The following is a 16,504-nucleotide window of genomic DNA, read 5'->3' as shown; positions in this document are numbered from 1 at the left end:
GCTTACCAGCCCTTCCCTGTTGGTGAGAACAAGGTCCAGCATAGCACCATTTCTTGTTGGTTCCTCTACCATTTGGAGGAGGAAGTTGTCTTCTATGCAGTCCAGGAACATCCTGGATTGCTGGTGCCTTGCTGTGTTGTCCCTGCAGCAGATGTCCGGGTGGTTGAAATCACCCATGAGGACCAGGGCTTGTGACCTGGAAGCCGCTTCTATTTGCCTGTGGAGGGCCTCATCTGCTTGGATCTGCTGGTCAGGTGGCCTGTAGGAGACCCCCACAGTAATATCTCCTTCCCCTGTCCTGCCTTTAATTTTAACCCATACACTCTCAACCAGCTCATCATCCCTCCCCAGGTGGAGCTCCACTGATTCCAGTTGGTTATTGACATAGAGGGCAACACCTCCTCCTCTCCTTTCCTGCCTATCCTTCCTAAAGAGCTTATACCCATCTATCCCTACATTCCAGTCATGGGATTCATCCCACCAAGTTTCAGTAACAGCCACTATGTCGTGGCATCCCAGCAGCACAGTGGCCCTTAACTCATCCTGTTTGTTGCCCAAGCTGCACGCATTCGCATAGAAGCACTTCAGCTGGGCTGGCCCTGTCCTCCTCTTGTGCCAATTCCCCTCGGTTTCCACAGAATGTCCTGGTGGATCATTCGTGGCTTGACTCAGGGCAGCAAGTTGAGAGCCCTTACCAGCTCTCCTTCTCTCTACTGCTGGTGAGCTGCCCCTCTGTTTGTCACCGGCCAGCAGGAGACTATTAACCCCTTCCCCCTTCAAATCTAGTTTAAAGCCCTATCAATGAGCCCTGCCAATTCCTGCCCCAGGATTCTTATCCCCCTCTGGGACAAGTGTGTCCCATAAGTTCTTTTCAGCTCAGGTGCCTTGAAAACCAATCCATGATTGTGGAACCCAAAGCCCTGTCAATGGCACCAGCCCCTGAGCCATGAATTGACCTGTCGGCCCTTCCTCAGTGTTTCCTCATCCATTGCTGCCGTTAGAGGGATAGTAGAGAACACAACTTGAGCCCCTGATCCCTTTAGCATTTGCCCTAAGGTTCTGAAGTCTTTTTTAATAGATTGTGAGCCTCTCATTGTTACATTGTCACTACCCACCTGAAAGACCAGAAGTGGATAGTAGTCTGAAGGACTCACGAGGCTGGGAATTCTATCTACAATGTCTTTTACTTGGGCACCAGGGAGGCAGCTGACCGCTCTATGAAATGGGTCTGGTCTGCTAAGATCAGAGCCCCACACAACCTAGCACCAAAGACTTCCAGGGAGGGGGCATCCACAGCTCCTCTGGACAACCTGTGCCAGTGTCTCACCACCCTCACAGTGAAGAATTTCTCCCTAATACCTAATGTAAGTCTCCCCTGGTTCAGTTTAAAGCTGCTGCTCCTTGTCCCATCACCACTCCCCCACAGAGCATCCTCTGCATGTCACAGAATGAACCAGGCTGGAAGAGACCTCCAAGATCATCAAGTCCAACTGGTCACCCAACCCCAACTAGACCATGGCACTAAGTGCCTCATCCAGGCTCTTCTGAAACACCTCCAGAGACATTGACCCCACCACTTCCCTGGGCAGCACATCCCAATGGCCAATCTCTCTTTCTATGAAGAATTTCTTCCTAACACCCAGCCTAAACCTCCCCTGGCACAGCTTGAGACTGTGTCCTCTTGTTCTGGTGCTGGGTGCCTGGGAGAAGAGACCAACCCCCACCTGGCTACAACCTCCCTTCAGGGAGTTGGAGACAGCAAGAAGGTCTCCCCTGAGCCTCCTCTTCTCCAGGCTAAGCAACCCCAGCTCCCTCAGCCTCTCCTCACAGGGCTGTGCTCCAGACCCCTCCCCAGCTTTGTTGCCCTTCTCTGGACACACTCCAGCAACTCAACATCTTTCCTAAACTGAGGGGCCCAGAACTGGACACAGGACTCAAGGTGTGGCCTAACCAGTGCTGAGCACAGGGCAAAATGACCTCCCTGCTCCTGCTGGCCACACTGGTCCTGATGCAGGCCAGGATGCCATTGGCCTTCTTGGCTGCCTGGGCACACTGCAGGCTCATGTTCAGCTTCTGTCAACCAGTACCCCCAGGTCTGTCTCTGCCTGCTCTCCAGGCCCGTAGTGCTTCCTGGGGTTGTTGTGGCTGAGGTGTAGAACCCAGCACTCAGACTTGTCAAACCTTGTCCTGTTGGATTCTGCCCACCCAGGCCTGCCTCAGCCCTGGGCAGGGCAGGTTCAGCCTGTGACGGAGCCGCCAGGCCCCGGGCACAGCCTCCAGCCAGAGCTCTGCAGCTGGGCCTGCAAGTGAAGGGTGCAGAGCAAGCTGTCCATGCGGCAGAGCGAGGGGGAAGAGGGGCAGGGGGTGCAGGAGGAGCAGGGGCAGGGGGTGCAGCTTACGTGGGGGGAGGGCTCTGTTTGGTGGTGCTTTGTGTCCTCCTTCCCGTTGGCAGTCGGCTGTAGCAGTTGGTATGATCTGCCTTCAATGAAAGTAATATAGTCTTTGTAAGAGCATAACGGGCCTGCCAGGATACCCATGAAATTACAGGTGTAACTTAAATGCTCCAGAGGGCTTGGCATGCGTCTGCAAGTCAAACACAAGTAACCAGTGAGACAGAACCCCCGCAGCAGCCACGCTCCACCTCCAGCTCCCCGCTCGCGCTGCTGACCGCCAGCAGGGCAGCCCCGGATCACCGCACCCCACAACAGGCAGCTCCCTCTGACCCCTGCTGAGCCTGATAGCACCTGAGGGGCTCCAGGAGAGCTGGGGAGGGACTTCTGACAAGGGTTGGGAGTGGCAGCACCAGGAGCAACGGCTTTTAGCTGGAAGAGGGGAGACTGAGACAGGAGAGGAGGAAGAAATTCCTGACAGTGAGGGTGGCACAGGCTGCCCAGAGAAGTTATGGTTGCCCCCTGCCTGGAGGTGCTCAAAGCCAGGCTGGGTGAGGCCTTGAGCAGCCTGGGCTGGTGAAAGGTGTCCCTGCCCATGGCAGGGGGGTGGAACTGGATGAGCTCTGAGGTCCCTTCCAACCCAACCCATTCTTTGATTCTAGGATTTTCAGACAGATCTCCTGAACTCTGGTCACAGAATGGTAGGGGCTGGAAAGGACTTCTGAAGATTGAGCCCAATGCCCCTGCCAGAACATGGGCAGCCAGGGCAGGGCACCCAGGAACACATCCAGATGGGGCCTGAAAGCCTCCAGAGCAGGAGACTCCACAACCTCTCTGGGCAGCCTGCTCCAGGCCTGCAGCAGCCTCACACCAGAGAAGCTTCTCCTCATGCTGAGGTGGAACCTCCTGGGTCCCAGTTTGTGTCCATTGCTCCTTGTCCTGTCACAGGACAGCACCGAGCAGAGCCTGGCCTCTTCTTGGGGACTCTTTCCTTCCCAGTCCTGGTTTTTGACTGAGGTCAAGCTGGGGAAGGGGAAGAAGAGTGTTGCCCTGAGTGCTTGTTCAGCCATTTGTGTTTTCTTTTCCCCCCTCAAAAAGTGAAGCAGGCCCCAAAGGTTTGTGCTAAGTGGCAATGACTCCCTGTGACCGTTTGAGGCTGTGCCTTTAAGAAAAGGACAGTACTGGGACACTATGGCTGAATGTTTTGGAATGTTAACGAAAAACAACCAGATGTTCTAAACTAATTTCATTGGTGGATTGGTAAAAAAGGCAGTTTTAAGCTTAGGGGCAGCTGGGACTTTCCTCATTTCGCTTCTTCCCTTCTCCCTTTCCAGCTCGTCTGCCTCTGGGCTCCCTGCCAGACTGACCTTGGACAGATAAGGCCTACTAACATATTCTGCTTTAATTAACAACTGCTCTTTTTCTCTCTTTCTAATCCTCTTTGGGGAAAAAGGGGAGAGAAGGTGGTACGGGGGGGGAACCCTCCTCCAGAGGGGGGGAACCCTCCTCCAGAGGGGGGGAATTTCGTTCCTGTATTATTGTTTCTTTTTTTTACCTTGCTGTATATTTCTGTGTATATATATTGTAAATACTGTAAATTGTGTATATATCCTGCATTCCCTAAAATTGCTTGTAAATGTAGCATTTCCCTTTTGCTCCTCCGGCTGGCTAGCTGTGGTTTATTTCTTCCTCTTTGTGGGGGAGAGGAGGCTAAGCCTTCTCTCTCAAACCCACCACACTCCCATGAAGGACATGGGGATTATTCCTGTGGGTCAGGACTGGATTGGGCAGCACAAGCTGCTGTTCTCCTGTCTCCTGAGTAAAGGCAGCAGCAAAGGGCAGGTGAATTCACCTGGCACCTTCCTGTGTGCACTCAATGGTCCCAAGCCTGCCTGATTCATTAGCCTGGGCTGCTTAGAACTTGGAATGCTCTCCTTAATAAGCATAAACCCTGCTTCTAGGGATGCTGTGTGGGAGAAGAGAGTTCTGAAGTCAGCTACAGCTAGGAAAAGCATGGATCTGCTTTACAGGAGTTGAATTTCCTGTCTTCAATGACAACTCTACCAACTCCACAGAGCACTAATGAGGAACAAAAACCTCTCTGCACCCCCAAAACTTAGCCTCAGAGACATCCCAAAGCCTACCTTACAGCCAAGCACCTCTGGGAAGGAGTCAAATCTTCATTTTTCCGACACATTCCTAGGGGAGGGGACAGGAAAAAGGAAAAAAAATCAAGAGAAGCGAAACCCTCCCACACTAGGTAGTGACTTCCTTACTCAGCAGAGCAGGCCTCATGCTGCAAGGCCATTTCTGATGTCCCCAAGTCACTTCAGAGGTATTCTGTCATCACATTCTGTTTTGGATGAGGCTTTGAGCAATCTGGGCTGGGGGAAGGTGAGCCTGCCCCAGGCAGGGGGTGGAACTAGATGGCTTTTAAGGACCCTTCCAACCCAACCCATTCTGTGACTCCATGATTTCTGCTGCAGTTGGATCAAACAGATCTTGCTGCTGACAAAGACAAACTTTTCTATCCTCAGTTCCACACAGAGATGTGGTGCTGAGGGCCGTGGGCTAGCCCCAGCCTTGGTAGAGTTAGTGCTTGGCCTGGATGAGCTTCAAGGGCATTCCAACCCAAACCCTTCTGAGATCCACTTTCAAACCTTACACTTCAAACCTCCTCCTTTCACTGTGAAAGGGCCTAGCAATGTAGCTACCCTGCCCACCAGAGGCCAGCACCAGGACTCCTCATTGCCACAGCCAGGGCCCCCTTCTCTGGTGAGGGAAAGGCAGAAACCTAACTGCATGATCTCCCTGGCCACACTGAGGGGGCAGCAGCACTGGGGGTAGCCATGACAATAAAGTGAAGCCCAGACAAAGGTTTCATAAGGATCAGTTTGTGTGGCACAAAGGAGGCCAAGAGGGCCAGCACCTCACAACCAGGGGTGCTGAGCAGCTGAAGCTGCCTTTGCTACCAATCTCTCAGCAGCACTGCTCTGAGGCTGGGCATTACAAAGCTGATTCAGGATCAACAGCCCAGCAAAAAGCAACAGCTGTGAGTGGTCTTGGGGAGTGGCTGCAGAAGAGGCCCTGTCCTGCTGCACTAAGCAGGCACTTTCTGAGCTCCCCTTAACATCTGAGCAACATCTGAAGATGAGCAGAGGGCTGAAGAACCTCCCTTATGGGGACAGGCTGGGAGAGCTGGGGCTGTTCAGCCTGGAAAAGAGAAGGCTCCAGGGAGACCTCAGAGCAGCCTTCCAGTACCTGAAGGGAGCTACAGGAGAGCTGGGGAGGGACTTGTGACAGGGGCTGGGGTGACAGGAGGAGAGGCAAGGGCTTTGAGCTGAGAGAGAAGAGACTGAGACTGCAGAGGAGGAAGAAATTCTTGGCAGTGAGGGTGAGGAGACTCTGGCACAGGTTGCCCAGGGAGGCTGTGGCTGCCTCCTGCCTGGAGGTGTTCCAGGCCAGGCTGGATGAGGCCTTGAGCAGCCTGGGCTGGTGGGAGGTGTCCCTGCCCATGGCAGAGGGTTGGAGCTGGATGAGCTTTGAGGTCCCTTCCAACCTAACCCATTCTGTGACTCTATGATTTCTTGGTACTTCCATCAGCAAGCCTCAGGAGCATCAGCTGAGCCCCAGCCCACATTTTGCCCCCACACACCAGCTGGGCTGGAGCAGCCTCACTGACTCTTGCCTCCCTTTCCTTAAGCTGCTTCCACAGGGAACACTGAAGACAGTGGAGAGCAAATCTTACCATCATGAATCTCAAATGCCAGACTGGTGATCTTCTGGGTAATGATCATCATTGGGCTGGGACAAAAGAAAAGGAAAAGAAGAAATAAGAAGGAGGAATCATTCAGAAGCCAGCCCAGGAATTTCTGTCCCATGTGAAGAGCAGAGGAAGTTCAGAGTCATTCTGGATCAACACAACTCAGGCTACATTTATCTCACAACAGTTGCAGACCTCCAAATGCAATCACTTGGTTGTTTTCTACCACACCCTCAATGCCCAAACCCCTGGGCTCAAGCCCTGAGTGGCTTCCAAGGGTCAGCAAGGAGGAACAGGCTGGGAAATCCCTGGTACCTCCCTCCAGCATCTGAGCTGCAGACCTGCCTGGTGCTGGCAGAGATCCCCAGCTGACTCTGAACATCAGGGGTTTGCCTGCTGGAGGTGAACCCCAAGCAGCACCAATGGTGCCTGGGCACAGGCTGGAGACCAGGAGGAGCTCAGCCAGTCCCTGGCTGACAGACCTCTCACTGCCACCCCAACAGACCCTGGCATTCTTTCCCTCCTCAAGCAAACTTGAGGAGCTCAGAGCAACCTGATCTAGTTGGAGGTGTCCCTGCTGCCTGCAGAGGGTTGGACAAGATGCCCTTGGAGGGTCCCTTCCAACCCAATGCACTCTGTGATGCCTCAAGAAACACAGGAGCAAACTGAGCTCTGGCTGCTGGGTCTGCAGCACCAAGAAGAATCACCAGCAGGGTTTCTTTAGACCTTGCCCTTTTAATTCTCTTTCAGAGTCACAGAACTGGTGAGGCCAGAAGAGACCTTGCTCCTCTCCAGCTCCAGTCAGATACAGGCTTCAGTCCATTACACAAAACACTTTAAGGCACAACTTCCTATCTCCAAGGGCTCTGAGACCACTCCACCATCTAGGTGCCTCTCCCCTTAGCTTTCTCCCTCTGGAACATCTAACATCAAATCAAAAGGAAGAAGCTGAAAGGGAAATTCCATCCCATGTTCCTGTTCTGCTTACAAGGTGCTACCAGGCTGTGCCAGCAGGCAAGGACACTAGAAGAAAGGAACAGCTGAAGAGAAACAAATCCCAGACCCCAAACCTTTTGTGTGCCCCAGCCAGGAACAGGAGGCAGTAAACTGTGCTGCTGTGGTTCCACCAGACACAAGAGCCCCCAGGCTCTCAGTGTGCATGGAGGAAACAGAGGGAGTGATGGATTTGTGTGGGCCCCTCCCCATGCACAGACTCAGCCTCCCCCCAAAGTCTGACAGGTTGACTTGGAAGCCCCCCAGCAGTAGCAGCCCCCTGTGGGAGCTGCTTGGCTCTTACCCTGAGAAGTCAGCAGAGTACTGTCCATAGTCAAAGATGTAGACTCTGGTAATTTGGCACACTGTGAGGTATCCCAGAGCAAAAACAAAGCAATACCTGCAAGGGAAAAGGCAACAACCACAGTGAAACCCATCACCCTTTCTCCCACTGTTTCACCAATCATTTGTAATTAACATCCATCACTAACTACACCTGCCTGCTGGCCAGCTGGGTCAAATGTTAGGCAAGCACAAAGGGTTTATTTCAAGAACATCCTAAGCCTACTTACAAATTCTGTTGCCATTCAGTCTTTATTCAAACAGAAATATTTGAAGCCCAGGACTCAGAATCCCAAACACCACTCCCCAGGAGCCAGCAGTGCCTCCTGCAGCCCCCAGGCAGCTGTGTGCTGGGCTGCAGCCAGAGCAGGGTGGGCAGAGGGCAGCAGAGGGGATTCTGACCCTGGGCTCTGCCCAAACCTCACCTCCAATCCTGCCCCCAGGTCTGGGGTCCCCAGCAGGAGAAGGACACAGAGCTGCTGGAGAGAGGCCAGAGGAGGCCACAAAGATGCTGCAAGGGCTGGAGCAGCTCTGCTGGGAGCACAGGCTGAGGGAGCTGGGGCTGTGCAGCCTGCAGAGGAGAAGGCTCCAGGGGCACCTCAGAGCTGCCTGCCAGGACCTGAAGGGATCCTGCAGGAAGGCTGCAGAGACTTCTCCTGAGGGGGTCTGGAGCCAGGCCAAGGGGCAATGGTTTGGAGCTGAGGCAGAGCAGAGTCAGACTGGAGCTGAGGAAGAAGTTCTTCAGTCCCAGGCTGCTGAGCCTCTGGCACAGGCTGCCCAGGGAGGCTGTGGCTGCCTCCTTGCTGGGGTTGCTGCAGGCCAGGCTGGATGAGGCCTTGAGCAGCTGAGTGTAGCTGAGAGGTGTCCCTGGGCATGGTGGGGAGCTTGGAGCAGAGGAGCTCTGAGGTCCCTTCCAGCCTGAGCCATTCTGTGGCTCTATGAAACCACAGCACAACCAGAATGGTGACCTTGGCAAAGGGACACTCTGCAGCTGCCATCACAGCTTCTGCTACTTGAGGCTCTCCCTGTGCATTGGAAGGCCACCAGCCCCAGGAGCTGCTGTGATGCAAAAGGGTTCAACACACCAAGCAGCACAGGGCACTGCCACCAGCTGTTGGGCAAGGGATGGGGTCCCGCCTGGGAGCAAAAGGTTGATGTGCAGGCAGGATTCTCTCCTTCCCCTGTGTCAGGAAGTGAATGTCTGATTATTCCCTGGGCTCCAGCTTTGATCTGCAGGCAAGGTGACAGAGCAGCCTCTGAGACCTGCCAGCCCTGCACCGCCAGCTGCTGACTGGCTTTTGTTTGGTTGTTTTCCCTACTGCCTGTGGCAACACAAAGCCAGTCAAAAAATCAGCTTGTTCTCAGAGCACAGCTACATTGATGGTTTCATTCTAATGAACAGCATGAAGCTTTCCCTGCTGGCACAGAAATGCTGACCTGAGTACCAAGAAGCTACAACTGTTTGCCTGCAGAGCACCAGGGGGGAGATAGCCACCAAGGGAAAAGGTCCAGAGGACAGCAGCTCCCCTCAGCCCCTCCAGCTGCTGGCAGGCAGCTCAGGTCTTCCTGGAGCCTTCTCTTCTCCAGGCTCAACAGCCCCAACTCTCTTAGCCTGTCCCCACAGGGGAGGTTCTCCAGGCCTCTGAGCATCTTCATGGCCTCCTCTGGACCTGCTCTAACAGCTCCAGGTCCTTCTTGTGCTGGGGGCAGCAGAGCTGGAAGCAGTGCTGCAGCTGGGGCCTCACCAGAGAGTCAGCCCAGCCCCTGGCTGCCTCCTGGGCTGCCAGCAGCCATTGCCAGCTCATGGTGACTCTTCCATCATTTCCTTCTCGCAGCATTCAAACACTTCCCACACTGGCTGAGGAGCTGGCAGTGTCCTCACCCTGCTGGCTTGCTGTGTTGGACAGGCTTGGACCTGCTCAGAACCAGCAGCCATTCATTCTGGGGGCTGCTTTGCTCCTCACACACAGGGTGCCTAGGCAAATTAACTTCTCACTCCCAGCTCTGTTGCAACCCATGAGCAACATCATCTGCTACTGGCAGGGCTGCAGGTTGTGCACAAAGGAGGTGTCTGCAATCATTCTGCCAGCAGAAAGCTTCCTCTCTGGCCCTTTTCATGACTGCAGTGCCTTTATCTGCAGGTAGCACAAAAGCCACAGGAGACTTCTGAAGAGGCATTGAGAAATGTGCAGCCTGAGCTACATAGAAAGGAGATGGAACTGAGGGGACTGCCTTGATTCCCAGTTCTGTGACTGGTTGTGGTGGGTTAACGCCTTTTTCTGAAAACAAAAGAAGAAAGCAGGGTGGAGGGCTTGCGGGTACTTTACACTCCCTGAAGGGCGTTTCCCCCCTGGGAAAGCTGAGTCTGTTCCACTCCCCCCTCCCTGCCCAGCTAGGGTATAAAAAGCAGGACATCATAGCTGTTGGAGCTCCTTTTTGGCTCCTGCCTCTGCTGGATGAGAGCTACTGCAGCTGCCCTCCTGCTCCTCAGCCACGTGGCTGCACCTGATCCTTTTCCCTGCTGCCTCTGCACCTCCTCAGAGAAAGACTGGTTTTGTATTATTTTTTTTTTCTGTCCCCCTCCTTCTTGTTCCTTGCCCTTGTGAACCTTTTTTTTTTCCCTGTTATTGTTATATATATAATTTGAAGAAAAAAAAATTATTTGCCTCTCTACTTCCAAGCTGACTCCAGATTGTTGCTTAGTGGATTTGCTCCTTACCCTTTTTTTTCCCTCCTCTCCCTGTTTGGAGGGAGGAGGTGGGGGGGGAGTGGGGAAGAGATTCTCAGCCTTTTCCCCATTTGAGCTTTTAACTCTCAGTTAAGGCTCAAACCACTACAAATTTTGGCGCCTCCAATGTGGGGCTTGGAAATTAATCTTGTATTGGGAAAGCAATACTTTTTTTCTGAAAAAGGAGCTAGAAGTAGAAATGGCAATTTTAAAGAACCTGATGGTCCAAGCCTTTGCATGGGCTTTTGGCTGGATCTTTTGGACCCACATCTACAAATTAATAACTTCCCATGTGGTGTGGTTAATGATAGAGATGCTGATCAAGTGGATAAAAACTTTACTAATTAAGTTAGGCATGGTATCTCTTGAATTCATTGAATTTCACTGTCAGTGGTAACTTTTCTAACATAGGAAACTTTCCTGAAGCAAGTTATGAAACCAATGGTGTAGATAAAAGTGCCTGTGATGGAAAATTGCTCTACGTTGCAATATGCTCCATATGCCTAAATGTAATCCTTATAGTGGCATTTGCTGGGACCGTGTTGGGTGGAGGACTAGCTAACCCATTAAGAGCTGTTTGGAGGGTGATAACACACTCCTTTGTGCTCTTTAATGACTGGGGGCGTGTCTGCTGTGGGCATTGTAAGCACTCTGTAGACACAAAGAGGGAGGGGTCGGGTTGTAATGACTGTGCCAGCTCTCAGCCTGAGCCCCAGGCACAAGGGTTTGCCCCACCACCAGCAGTCCCACAGTTGACCCCTGATGCTCCTGCCAATGCAGTCTCTCTAGCACCGGTCACCACACGCAGGAAAAGAAATCAAAAATCATCGCCAAGCACAGATGGTGAGGAAGGAACCTCAGCAGGCCCCAGCACCTCACAGAACCCAACAGTGGATGAAGATGATTCAGACCAGGAAATAACTGTTACATCGCTGCCCAGAAAGGAACTAAGGCAAACTCATCTGGACTACGCAAGGAAAGAGGGTGAGCCAATACTAAGCTGGGCCCTGAGATGCTGGGACGAGGGGGTGGACACAGTGGACCTGGATAAGAGGGAGGCGAAGCTTTTAAGTCTCCCTGACTCGTGATGCTGGTCTGGACAAAGAGTTAGCCAAACTTGATGGAATACACACTCTCTGGGCCCGGATTCTGAACGCCATCAAGAGCCGGTACCACTCAAGAGATGACCTGCCCTGGGCCCCAGTTAGATGGACAACTATGGAACAGGGCATTCGGTATCTGAGGCAGATGGCCGTGATGGAAATAATTTATGGGGATGGCCAGCTCCCTTTGGACCCAGATGAGGTGCCCATGAGACGGCCCTTCGTAAAGAAACTCACCCAGGCGCTCCTCAGGGGCCCAATGCACCCTGATACCATCGGGGTACAAAGGGGCTGTGTCCATAAGCATTCAAGGAGTCACAGGAGGCTCACAAGACTTGACTGTACTGCAAGCTGAGATAAACTTGACCAGGAATGAATGGGGAAAGCACGACATAGTGACTGGTCCAGATGCACCTTGCATTCTTGGCATTGACTTTCTGTGGGAGGGATGCTTCAAGGACCCTAGGGGGCACAAGTGGGCGTTTGGGGTGGCAGCCGTGGAGACTGCAGGCAAAGAACAGCTGTCCACCATGCCCGAGCTTTCGGATGACCCCTCCGTAGTGGGCAGCCATAAGGTGCAGGATTTGAAGTTACCTATTGCCTCTCGCATAGTACATCGCAGGCAATACAGGACCAACAGAGACTCTCTGCACCCCATACACCAACTGATTCGACGACTGGAGAGCCAGAGCGTGATCAGCAAGGCTCACTCCCCCTTCAACAGCCCGATATGGCCAGTGCGGAAGGCAAATGGGGAATGGAGACTGACTGCGGACTACCGTGGCCTGAATGAAATGACTCCTCCGATCAGCGCTGCCGTGCCGGACATGCTGGAGCTCCAGTACGAGCTGGAATCGAAGGCGGCCAAGTGGTATGCCACAATTGACATTGCTAATGCCTTTTTCTCCATTCCCATTGCAGAAGAATGCCGGCCACAGTTTGCTTTCACCTGGAGGGGAGTACAGTATCAATGGAATCGGTTGCCTCAGGGCTGGGTCCATAGCTCAACCATCTGCCATGAGGTGATCCAGACTGCCTTGGAGAAAGGTGGAGCTCCTGAGCATCTGCAGTTCATCGATGACATCATTGTATGGGGTGAGACAGCAGAGGAAGTTTACCAGAAGGGTAAGAGGATAATGGACATCCTGCTGGAGGCTGGCTTTGCCATCAAGAGAAGCAAGGTGAAAGGGCCTGCCAGGGAGATCCAGTTCCTGGGTGTTCAATGGCAGGATGGCCGTCGCCACATCCCTCAGGAGGTGGTGAACAGGGTAGCCACTATGGTGCAGCCCACAAACAAGAAAGAGACACAGTCGTTTTTGGGGCTTGTGGGCTTCTGGAAAATGCACATTCCTGGGTACAGTCAAATTGTGAAGCCTCTCTTCCATGTAACAAGGAAGAAAAATGATTTTGTGTGGGGACCTGAGCAGCAGGTGGCGTTTGACCAGATCAAACGAGAGGTGGTCCATGCTATGGCTCTGGGACCTGTTCGAACTGGGCCAGAGATCAAGAATGTGCTGTACACTGCGGCTGGTGAGAATGGTCCTACATGGAGCTTGTGGCAGAAGGCTCCTGGTGAAACCAGGGGCAGGCCCCTAGGTTTCTGGAGTAAGGGGTACAAAGGCTCTGAGGCCAACTACACGGCGACAGAGAAGGAAATCCTAGCTGCCTATGAGGGCGTCTGGGCTGCCTCTGAGGTAATTGGGACTGAGTCACCTCTATTTCTAGCTCCGAGACTTCCAGTCCTGACCTGGATGTTCAAAGGGAGAGGCTCAACCCCACATCATGCCACAGATGCTACCTGGAGTAAGTGGATGGCCCTGATAACTCAGCGAGCTCGGATGGGGAACTTCGAACACCCTGGCATAGTGGAAGTGATCACCAACTGGCCAGAGGGTGCTGACTTTGGAATGCCACCAGAGCAGACAGTGACCCGTGCTGAGGAGGCTCCCCCATATAACGATCTCCCTGACAACGAGAAGGGCTATGCTCTATTTACAGATGGGTCCTGCCGGCTTGTAGGAAGCAAGCGGAGATGGAAGGCAGCTGTCTGGAGCCCAACAAGGCAAGTGGCAGAAGCAAGGGATGGAGAAGGCGAATCCAGTCAGTACGCAGAGGTAAAAGCTGTCCAGCTGGCCCTGGATATAGCAGAACGAGAGAACTGGCCAGTGCTGTACCTCTACACTGACTCCTGGATGGTAGCCAACGCCTTGTGGGGGTGGCTGAAGGAATGGAGGAGGAACGGGTGGCAGAGAAAAGGGAAGCCTGTTTGGGCCGCTGACCTGTGGCAAGACATCGCCGCCCGCCTGGACAGGCTGCCAACCAAGGTACGGCACATCGATGCACACATCCCCAAGAGCAGAGCCACAGAGGAGCACAAGCACAACCACCAAGCAGACCTGGCTGCTAAGATCTCCCAAATAGACTTGGACTGGGAACACAAGGGCGAGCTGTTCTTAGCTCGCTGGGCCCATGACACTTCTGGCCACCAAGGGAGAGATGCCACATACCGGTGGGCTCGGGACAGATCCGTGGACATCTCTATGGAGGCCATCTCACAGGTCATCCATGAGTGTGACATCTGTGCTGCCATCAAGCAGGCCAAGCGCATGAAGCCTCTGTGGTATGGGGGGAGATGGTCGAAATATAAATATGGAGAGGCCTGGCAGATAGACTACATCACCCTTCCTCGGTCTCACAGTGGCAAGCAGTATGTACTGACCATGGTGGAGGCAAGTACAGGGTGGCTGGAGACCTATCCAGTTCCTCATGCCACTGCTCGCAACAGCATCCTGGGCCTAGAGAGACATATCCTGTGGAGACACGGCACCCCTGGGAGGATTGAATCAGACAATGGAACCCACTTCAGGAACCATCTCATAAGGGACTGGGCAAAGGAACATGGGATTGAGTGGATTTACCACATCCCATACCATGCACCAGCTGCAGGGAAGGTCGAGCGCTACAATGGCTTGCTAAAGACCACCCTAAAAGCCATGGGGGGTGGAACCTTCAGGAACTGGGAAAAGCACCTAGCTCAAGCCACTTGGTTAGTGAACAGCAGAGGATCTGTGAACCGAGCTGGTCCTGCCCAGTCCGACCTGCTGCAAACAGTGGATGGAGATGGAGTTCCTGTGATTGCTGAGAAGAACCTGCTGGGGAAGTCAGTGTGGGTTTTCCCTGCTGCTGGTGGGGGCAAACCAACCCGAGGGGTGGTCTCGGCTGAGGGGCCTGGTCACACGTACTGGGTTATGTTAGAAAGTGGGGACATTCAGTGTATCCCACAGCAGAATGTGACTCTGGCTGAGAGAGGATGAACTCAGAGGAGGCAACCCTCATCAATGTAATTATGTGAATAGTTAAAAGTTGTTCTAAGTTTCTCCATCCTAGCTTAATACCAGCCCAGCATCCAGGACCCAACGTACCCACTGCACACCAACCCAAAGAGCATCATCTCACCTGTACCCGCTCCTGATGTCCCTACAGCAACGGACTGTTCCCGATGTCCCTACAGCAACGGACTGTTCATTATTTTTTTTCCTTTCCCTTTCAAAGACAGACTGATTCCTGATTCTTCTCCACATGCCTGCCCAGTTCAAGCACCACCTACACTGACCATCACCAGAGAGAGAGGGAGACTGCCCTGGGAGAGAGCAAGCCGGGATAGCAAGAGACTTGCACCAAGGATTCAAATACCATGTGTCAAAATCGCATGAAGGGGCTGTGGCAGGAGAGAAGAAGTGGAACAGAGGGGTGGATTGTGGTGGGTTAACGCCTTTTTCTGAAAACAAAAGAAGAAAGCAGAGTGGAGGGCTTGCGGGTACTTTATACTCCCTGAAGGGCGTTTCCCCCCTGGGAAAGCTGAGTCTGTTCCACTCCCCCCTCCCTGCCCAGCTAGGGTATAAAAAAGCAGGACATCATAGCTGTTGGAGCTCCTTTTTGGCTCCTGCCTCTGCTGGATGAGAGCTACTGCAGCTGCCCTCCTGCTCCTCAGCCACGTGGCTGGACCTGATCCTTTTCCCTGCTGCATCTGCACCTCGTCAGAGAAAGACTGGTTTTGTATTATTTTTTTTTCTGTCCCCCTCCTTCTTGTTCCTTGCCCTTGTGAACCTTTTTTTTTTTTTTTTCCCTGTTATTGTTATATATATAATTTGAAGAAAAAAAATTATTTGCCTCTCTACTTCCAAGCTGACTCCAGATTGTTGCTTAGTGGATTTGCTCCTTACCCTTTTTTTTCCCTCCTCTCCCTGTTTGGAGGGAGGAGGTGGGGGGGGGGAGTGGGGAAGAGATTCTCAGCCTTTTCCCCATTTGAGCTTTTAACTCTCAGTTAAGGCTCAAACCACTACACTGGTACTAGTCTGAGATGATAAATATGTTAACATTTCTTTTTAATCATAACTTCAGCCATTATGCAGAGAAAATCTCTCCAGTCAGACTTTCCAAAGCCAAAGATTGTTATGCAGAAGTTTGCTAAGCTTAGCCAGCAGTCACAGCCAAGTAATCCCCACAAAATAGCTTTGTTCAGAGGAAAAACTACACTTGGGATACACAGAGATGATGTTATTGGGGAGGCAAAGGTCTTGCTGCACATCAGGTACTTCACCATAACCCTGCTCAGCACCAAGCACAAGCAAGGAGGAGAACTGACACAAGCCACCACAAACTGCTGCATGAGGCCAAGCACAGGGCTGAGACCAAGAGCCTGAGGTGGGAGTGCTCCACCTTGGTATTGCTGCTCAAATTAACACCACTCCCATCTTCTCTAGCAAGCAGGGAGCCCTGCAGAGAATCTTTGCAAAAGAGGGTGAGCAGCTGAGAGGATTCTGCCCCTCTGCTCTGCTGAGACCCCACCTGCAGTACTCTGCCCAGTGCTGGGGCTCCTGAGCATAAGAGGGACATGGAATGCTGGAGTGCTCAGCCTGGAGAAAAGAAGACTCCAGGGAGACCTCACAGCTGCCCTCCAGTGCCTGCAGGAGAGCTGGGGAGGGATTCTGGACAAGGGCTGGGAGTGCCAGGACGAGGAACAATGGCTTTGAGCTGGGAGAGGGGAGATAGAGACTGGAGATGAGGAAGAAATTCTTAACAGTGAGGCTGGGGAGACTCTGGCACAGGCTGCCCAGGGAGGCTGTGGCTGCCTCCTGCCTGGGGGTGTTGAAGGCCAGGCTGGATGAGGCCTTGAGCAGCCTGG

The 16,504-nt window shown here is 53.0% G+C and overlaps 1 protein-coding gene across 1 annotated transcript in view; it reads right to left on the bottom strand.

Moving 5' to 3' along the window:
* The window catches only part of MBOAT2 (membrane bound O-acyltransferase domain containing 2), an 84,435-nt gene that overhangs the window by 25,829 nt on the left and 42,102 nt on the right, over positions 1-16,504 (bottom strand). The window contains exons 4-7 of the mRNA XM_068155352.1: positions 7,451-7,546; positions 6,139-6,194; positions 4,535-4,589; positions 2,400-2,583 (exon numbers count right to left, since the gene is read on the bottom strand). Coding sequence (XP_068011453.1) covers positions 2,400-2,583; positions 4,535-4,589; positions 6,139-6,194; positions 7,451-7,546 — 391 coding nt within the window. The remainder of the gene's footprint in view (positions 1-2,399; positions 2,584-4,534; positions 4,590-6,138; positions 6,195-7,450; positions 7,547-16,504) is intronic.

This window comes from Melanerpes formicivorus, unplaced genomic scaffold (assembly GCF_026170545.1).
Source record: "Melanerpes formicivorus ecotype bairdi unplaced genomic scaffold, bMelFor1.0.p_v2 SCAF_31, whole genome shotgun sequence".
Lineage (NCBI taxonomy): Eukaryota > Metazoa > Chordata > Aves > Piciformes > Picidae > Melanerpes > Melanerpes formicivorus.
The sequence above is the reverse complement of the archived record's forward strand: the minus strand, read 5'-3'. Positions and strand labels throughout refer to the sequence as shown.